The following is an 8,760-nucleotide window of genomic DNA, read 5'->3' as shown; positions in this document are numbered from 1 at the left end:
GCAGCAATGTGAATAAAATAACTGTATCAACTATTGCTACACAGCTTCAGCAACAGTGAGCACAGGATTCTCCATGTTGCAGGGAGAATCAGATGTAACTCAACCATTACTATACTCTTAAAATATAAAATCTTATCCTGTTTTACCCAATTCCACCCCATACTTATTTATGTTTCTGTCTTGGACAGATCACATATCGACCTGCATTTTCTTATTATCCTAGTGGGCACTGGGCACTAAATAGCAACTTATTGTGTGACATGTTCTGAAATTGTTTCTCACCATGTAGCAGTGCATTTGTGTATCTCCCTTAGTTTCAAAGTAAAATGATCTTTGGTTGTGTTACAGAAATAAACAACCACTACAAAACATGGGGAAAGGTGAGGTTTTGATTTGGAACATTTGTGTAATGATCGGTTTTATATTCAGTTGTAACCCTGTTACTCTAAAGAGGCACACACAGTTGCAGCAAAACGTTCAAATATAATGCGAATAGTGTGTAAGATACGTTAGCCATGTTTTTGTTTAATTAAACCCACCAAGGGAAATTGTTCAGAAGTTGGGATTTAAAATGTTGTTAATTAATAAGGCTACTGACACTGCAAGTCCCAGTAGGGATATTGTAGTGAGTTTTAGTTGGGGCACTTAGCTGAAGTAAACAGAAAGGGAGGGGAGTGTGCGCGAGGCTTTGGAAACAGGCATGCAGATAGCCGACCACTGCAAAGTGTTAAGCGCGGGACAGACTGGCTTTAGCCCACACCGCTCTCCCTCTGTCCAAGAGAAGACCCGAACCTCTCATCCCAACCAATTATGTGAAAATCAGACGGGAACGTTAGTCAGATGTTTAAACTCATCGTCGCTTCATTGTACTTGAGTGCGGTCTATTTTCAACACTGTCACACAGTTTGCAGCCAGGCTACAGATCCACAAGGATACCTGGTGTGAGATGCGGCAATGTCCCGAGGAATATGCCCACGCGTAAACTTTTGCGGATCCTTTTGGATTTTGTCAGCGGTCATATTTGCGGCACATTTGATCGACGTGGACGCGTACAGCTGTCATGAAGTGAAGACCGCTTTCCAGCTGCGGCAGGTCGGGCCGCTGCACCGCGTCCCGGAGACACCTGGCACAGGTGAGCCAGTGGGTTAGGCACCTCATGGCGAAGAGCACTTTGGCTGAAGTCTAGTTCCAACATCATATTTTGTTATCGATCCGCAGTCAGTTTATTAATGGATCAGCAGAAAGTCGTGCATTTAACTTAAACTACTATAATAGCGATGTCAGCAAATAACCTGCACGTGCAAATGTGTTAAATAGTTTTAAAAGAAGAAAAAGCCTTTGATTATTTCCAATGCTTCTAACCATTCTGTATGTCTGTCAAAAGCACACGTGGGTCAGCACACTTGCTGTGAGTGATCTCCCAGCAGCAAAAGTAAGCCCACTCAAGTGGCAACAGCAGCAAGATATATAAAGGCTGAGATACAGAACTGATAGATCTTTCTGTCTTCACTTTTATCATATTATTCTTGTCATTTGAGGAGACCTTTTAAACAGTTTGACCAACACATATCTGTCTTATATTGGGGAAGTTATTGGTTATCATTTGTTTGGTGAAATCTAAGTTAAGTGTGTCTGTCAATCCCTTTTCATCCAAAATGTTGTATTATACTTAATATAACAAGTAACTCAATACAGTATAAGCAACCTCTGATGTGTCTGTTTAAAGCATCAGAGCCTCTTGAGTTTTGCCACAACTTAAACATTGCTACACCGCCTAACAGTTATTATTTGTGTTTCTTTGATACCTGCTGAGTTTTTTTTATCTAGAACAAGGGTAGTGTGTTGCTGATGTCTCATGATTTAATCTCTGTGGATAAAGAGTCAACAATATTGTTTCCACAACAGGAGGAGTGAATGATTTGAACAAGCTACCAACAACTCTTATGTCTTTAGATACTTTGGGTGGCATAGGCCCTTAAGAGTCCATGCCCTTTAGCTCAAGAACCACCTCAGGTTCAGCACCTCTGCGGACTGGTGCAATTTATTTTTTAGTTTGTCAGATTGTTGCCAGTGCGATGCTTGCAAGCAGCTTCAAACGCCTTGAAGGTTTTGTGGTATGTGCTTTCCTCTTGCACACTGAGGAACGTTTTTTTTTATGAGAATAAACATTAGCTCCAAATCTGTTTTGGAGGCAAAATGCATTTTTAGCAGATTTAGGCTTGAGTTCAACTATGCTTAGTTTGCTTAACAGTTTTTCTGTGAGCAGCATAGTGAGAAACTTTTAACCGATGTCATATTTCCTCTATGTGGGGCCGTCTGTATTGACATATATATACAATTTGGCTATTCAGTGTAAATTATTATGTTTTTTACTATAGTCTTTTGAAGCCTTTCATCATTTCTATACATTTCATAATTTTAGTGTGTCTTTCAGTAGGCTAGTTTTCCTGGCTAATACTGAAATACTATCGCAATAGTGTTGCATGCAGGTTTGTGGCAGCTTGAGTCTCACCCAGTCTGAGTATGCAAGCTGTAACAGTGAGAAGAGCAATAGATAGCTGAGTGGTAAACATACCTAGAGGGGCATCCAAACCACTTGATATGTTTGTTTAGCAGGGTGTCACTACTAGCAACAGAGGATGTCAACTTTGTTGCAAGCAGTAGTTTTGGAAAGGACCTTGGTCTTCTTAGGATGTCAGGCGTCTAGAGAAACAGGATTGCGTGACAATATTTTACAGTCTGCAGTGTATTGGCAGAAGCTAAGTATCCCAGCCTACAATAGCAGCTGTTGATGAGCATTTTACCTGACTGTGAGCATAGCAGCATACACGCAGTATGGTCTGAAGTCTATGGAACAGTCATTACTTTTTAATTAAAATTACTCCCCCCACCTCTATATTTTATTTCTGAGACGCCCCCTCCATAACATTTTTGTAAAACTGGGCTGCTATGATGCAGATACAAAAACCTCTCTGCCCCTTCACAGCTAATCAAACATTGCTTTAACATTTTGGGCTTCTATCTTATTTTGCTTTTTATTTGTATATCACTGAGAGAGGTTGTTTTGGGTCAGGCGCAATCTTGTCTTCAAAGCACTAACCATGGAAGCCGGTGTTTGAGTGGGAGAATTGGTGTATATGTGTGTGTGTACACAATTATGCTACTCTGTTTCAGTTCTCAGATCAAATGCCAATAAAAGCAACTCTTGAAATTCGAAGTGGCAAAAGCTTCAGCCCTTTTCACAGTCTGATGTTTGTTTTAGGATACAGTGCTGCGTTTCATTCATGTGTGGCGAACTGATTTCTCCCTAAGCGCCAGGAGTGTGGCAGCAGGGAACTTAAGAGTTGGCCAATTGGATATGATCCCACATGAAAAGAATCACACTTTTACGGTACAGATGAATATTTCTGTTTTCAAAAACGGCCACGATACGTAGTGATCATGCCTTATGAATTTATCCTGTGGGCTAGCAGAGGTTGCAGAAGTACTAACATTCTTTAGAAAAATATGAAATGATGTAATAACTTAATGTAATGTTTTAGGTAGACGTCCTACCCTATTCGATGTTCTACTATTTCTGTTATTTATTTACTGCTAATAGGGATATTAAGTCCTTTAGAGGCACTCAACATTTATAGAAACATACTTAGTTACATATGTGTGCTGAAACTATTGTATTGAATGGTCATATAATGACTGGGGAGTATTTGACCAATACTCTATGTCCTTATATTGAATTATTTCAGACCAATATATTTGCTCTCCAGGCATTAAACGTGTGCTCTGGGCCACACTTTATAAAGAGTGACTTTATCTCCATGCCAGATTCAACTTAAAAGGAACTTGAATAATCAGTGACATGAAGTTGCTTATCCTGTGATTATTTTTAAGAGTTATGACCACTTTGGTACTGCGGTACACAGCCAAATGCTCCATATTGAAATTACTACAGGGTGCTGATTTAGCCCTTTGGAGATAGATCATTTTGAAAGCAGACAGCTAGCAGTGCTGCTCACAGACACACACATTCTACAGCTGGCTTCTTGGATAATGTCCTCAGATATGATCAACCAATTTTCAAGCTCAGTTAAAACTATCTGATTGAGCAGGGCTTTTCTGAGTGTGTACATACCACACACAGAAGACTTTGTTCGACTTATTACTGTTAACAGACTTGGCAAGCTCTCAAAGCTCGGGGTGTTCTTTGATTGACTGCAGTTATATTTGATTCCCTTTTTAACTTGGCCTTTCTCACTGAGAGAGCATGCCCATGTTGAACAGCTACTGTACTCTGTTCACACCTAAAATGATTAGGCCTGTCTTTTATTCCCCCTTCCTCTCTATCACCTACTCAATGTAATGTATATTCACACAAGAACATTAAAAAAAACTAAATCCATTCATATCTATTAGTGGTAAATCAAAGATAAAACCCAGACGTCTTTGCGTAAAAAGAAGGTAGAGATGAATTAACTGACCAGCACCCTAGATGCTCTTTCTTTATCCTACACAAACACTCCAGCCTTCCCAGTGTGGTCCAATTATAGAGCTAATTACTGTCTGAGTCGATCTCTATGCAACATCTCTTATTGAATTTCAGCCTTGGTCTAGTTTTTGAGTCAATTGTGTGTGTCCTTACACTCCTTGCTTGCTACTGTGTTAGCAGCATGTCATTTTATGATGTTAGTACACTGCCAAGTATATCATCTCCAATAATATAACCGTTTAGACAAGATGGACTTTCTGCGCTCTAGGGACAGAAATAGTGCATGAGAGGAGAGCTGGTTTCTGAGAGGGAGTGTTTAACAGACTATTTTAAATGCTAACATAATTACTCTGCGAGTTAGTGGCTGAGCACCCCTCTGATAATTCTGCTTTAACAGATCTGCATCAGCCTACCAGCCTCTTTCTAGACTCTTGCTGTCCAACCTCTGCCCTCTGGAGCGACTTTGGAACCTGTGCCAAGCACTTTAGGTCTTTCCAGCTCAGGGTTTGCGAAAGCTAAACATTCCAGTAGTTTCAAGGTTGGCCAAAAGTGCAGGTATGCGGCATATACCCTTTTGAGACGTGTTTTCATTCAACATGGTCCATCCAAAACACAGCAGATCTGTGTAGAGTAAATATCCTGTATGTTCAGTGGATCTGTGATCTTCAAAGGGAGCTGGCTTCCTGAGGCAGGAGAAGGGTTACTGCATTAATTGGCTACTTTCTAACAAAGTTATTCTTGTTCTCCGAAAAACATCAAAAACGGCAGCATTAGCAGCCCACAACCGTCACCGTCATCAACACATTCCAAATAATAACAACTTTTCCACACCATATCGACATGTGAGCAGTATAAAGATACTTTTCTAGGTGCAAACGTTTATGCATGTGTGTTTTAAAAAGTCTGGTAATAACTAACCATCTTATCTGCAGTATACTGTACTCAGCTCTGTTACTGTAGTACCACATTTTGAGAATGGCATGCAAGTTAGCAGGGCAATTATTCAGTGGTAGAGTTTCTCCACTCTGGAGTTTTGACGTGTGCACTGAAGGGCACTGAGGTGTTGCTGAGGGGATTGTGACTGGCAAATCAAGACCCCTGAGCCATGGCTTTAATGCGGCAAATTACTCTAGAGGTATTTGTCACCTGAGGACGATTAAGGGAATTAAGATTCAGAGTTTACATCCAGTCTGGAGAGCAAAGTGTGTTAAGGTTTAGCCAGTCAGAATGAAAAGTGTTCACATTAGCCACTAAGTACAAAGGACCAGTATAATTCAGTCCTTTTGGCCTATTCAAGTCAATACAATGTCACATTAAAGCCAAGAGTTGATATGTGAAATCAGATAAATAGCTACGCCTTGTAGATAAATTAACATCGGCGAGTGAGAAACTTTGAAATTTGCAAAAGAATAAACAAATTCTGCGGAAAGTGGTGATACAAAAGTGTCCTCCCTCACACTTTGTACCGGTATATGCCTGTTAGTTTTCATTTCATTTCAAACCTTTATTTATGCAGGTGAATCCCATTGAGATAATTGATCTCTTTTTCAAGGGTGACCTGACATAGTGCATTTAATCTGTTATTGCTTAAGTAAAAGTTATTAACAGTATAAAGTTTAACAGTATACATATTTACAGTATTCCCACATCTTTATCATCATTGACATAGCTGGCCGCCATTAGAAGGGCGTAATGGTTGAATAGACATTACCGATGATGAGTAATCAAGGTGTGGTGTCTGTAAAATGTACCAGTATCTGGACTGTCCACGAATGTAAAAACGGCAAAAATGTCAGCATGGACATTAACAATAGGGATGTCCCGATCACCTTTTTTTGCTCCCGATCCGATTCTGATCATTTGATTTTGACAATCTGCCGATACCGATTTTTCCCGATCCGATCTTTATGCAATGCATTAAGAGAAAAAAAAGGTAACAGATAACGGCTGGTCATCCAACGCGATGAATTCAGCTATCTTGGCTGTTATTTTTTTTGGCCTTTTCACTGTTCTGGGGCCGTTTCTCTTTCCTTTTAAAAGTCTCTGAAAGTGTCGGTTGTTTCAGTGCCGTTACCTGAGTGGCCGCTGTGTACTCGTCGTGTTGTTGTTGGTGTTTGTTTCTCAGGTAGCGTATTAGATTGGTCGTGTTGAACGTAGCTCTGTTCTTTCCACCACGCGGAACCTCCGCCTTGCAAACATTGCATCTGGCTGTTACACTGCCTTCGCTTTCAATTTTATAATACTTCCAAACTCCTGACATTTTCTCTGTCCCGACTCCCGAGTCACCAGCTGAACGTAGCCTCTCGTTAGCTTACTGCTACTATTAGACACTGCGCCCACTCTGTTGCCAGATTTGAGAGAAATAAGCAACCAGGTCTATGAAAACAAGCCCAAAGAAAGCAACACATACATGATGTTGTGTAATTTTAAACCAAAACTAAGTCCTCAGGATGACTTTAAGATGTGAACATGGTCATTTTTGTTTTGTAGCATTAAATAATAAAAATATTTTATAAAAAAAAAAAAAAAAAATGTCTCCCGATTCCGATCTTTTGAAAATCACGTGATCGGCTCCGATCCCCGATCACGTGATCGGATCGGACATCTCTAATTAACAAGGTTGTTGAAAATACCAGTTATGTGATGCATAAAACAACATTTACATGGTATTTAAACGTTGAACTAACTGCCAAAGAAGTTGTCTTTGAGAGTATTGCATTAATGATTGAGGCCACCATGACGCCTCTGTGAAGTACATGAATGGTGCATACAATAACTTTAATGGCAAAGCGGCAAAGAGAAAGGAAAGTTGAAGGCAACTCAAATGTGATTTTGACTTTTAAATGAACAAATCCACACATAAAGCCAAATGTATGCAGGAATGTCTTAAATTCAGTCATGCTGATCTCAGCCTAAGTCAAGTCAGAGACCATTCCCATCTAGAAAATCAAACATTTGAAGCAGGACTTGAAAATTGTTGATGATTCATGGTCCCTGAGCAATTTGACAAAGCTTGAGTAGTTTTGTAAAAATAATGGGGACAAATTGTCCAGATGTTCAAAACCTTTGCTGTTGCCAAAGGTGCCTACCTCAGTTTGACTGAAAGAATCTGTGTAAATATTTTACTTTTATAGATGCACATTTTTTATTGACATAAAATACCCATTAAGCCAAACCAAATGCTTTGTCATCAAACAATAAAAACAAAAGCTTTTTTATAGGTTTTTTTTCCCTTGTAGGAAAATGTAAAATAATAGTTTGGTTTCAAATAATTAATGTGTTACTCAAACACACCGCAGTCAGATATGAATAGATACTGTATGTTCTCTACATTGTAGACCTTAATGACGCTTAGAGTCCTCAAATGACTGTTACCCTCAATATGTTGAGGCCTGTGAGTCCTCAAAACATATTTGACCCTTCAGGAAGAAGCCACTAAAACACTGTCACTGTATACTGTAGGTACAATATTATATCTAAATAGCCAACTTATGAAAAATAGGTTCATACAAAATGTGACATGGCTTCTAAAGATTCCAGAAAGTGGCATGGTATATTCGTGACACAGTCAGCTTGCCCTGACTGCTGTGGTGGCTTTAACAGCCAAAGTCTTTCTGAGTATCACTTACTCCATGAGCTACTCGCAAGGGACAGGGAGGCCAGGCTGGATTCCACTTTGAGTCCCTGGATATTAGTTTCATATCACAGATAACACACAAACACAAAGGAGAGAAAGAGCCAGCCAGTGAGGAAAACAGGGTCAGGGACAGAGGAGGAGAGAGGACACACGCCAAACATGGAGATATGACATCCTTAAACAGAATTAAAACAATATATCATGCTTTCAACAGGCAAATAATATGTGACACAGTTACCTAATGTTTCCCATGTGTCTCTCTAAGTCTGAGTTAATGCATTATTTTATATTTACATTGAGAGTTTCACATTAAGACCTAATCGCTCTCCAGAGAAAAACAGTTCAAGCTTGTAATCGTTAATGTGTGTCATTAATCACCTTATTTAAAAATGATACGGTTCCGCTGATAATTATGGAGTGATTGACAAACATGTCCTATTTTTAGACATCTAAACAGTATAAAATGTTAGATGACGAAGGCCTTTAGGGTTTGTTGTTGCATGTCATTTTAACTGACACATTTATTCCACCAAATCTGTACTGCACAGCCAAACATACCCCCAAAAAAGTAGTGCAAATGTTTTCATGAGTTGCTTCTCTTGATTGGTGAGGTCATATTAAATAAGATCATTTTAAT

At 39.5% G+C, this 8,760-nt stretch overlaps 1 protein-coding gene across 2 annotated transcripts in view; it reads left to right on the top strand.

Moving 5' to 3' along the window:
* Nucleotides 1-694: 694 nt before the first annotated feature.
* Nucleotides 695-8,760, top strand: part of LOC117462493 (glypican-5-like) — a 101,521-nt gene continuing 93,455 nt past the window's right edge. Inside the window, exon 1 of one of the 2 annotated variants that reach the window (XM_034104738.2) lies at nt 695-1,132. In XM_034104738.2, the coding sequence (XP_033960629.1) occupies nt 955-1,132 (178 nt within the window). In that variant the 5' untranslated portion in view covers nt 695-954. The remainder of the gene's footprint in view (nt 1,133-8,760) is intronic. The other variant, XM_034104737.2, reaches the window with a different exon arrangement.

This window comes from Pseudochaenichthys georgianus, chromosome 17 (genome assembly GCF_902827115.2).
Source record: "Pseudochaenichthys georgianus chromosome 17, fPseGeo1.2, whole genome shotgun sequence".
NCBI lineage: Eukaryota > Metazoa > Chordata > Actinopteri > Perciformes > Channichthyidae > Pseudochaenichthys > Pseudochaenichthys georgianus.
This window is presented reverse-complemented; position numbering and strand designations above follow the sequence as displayed.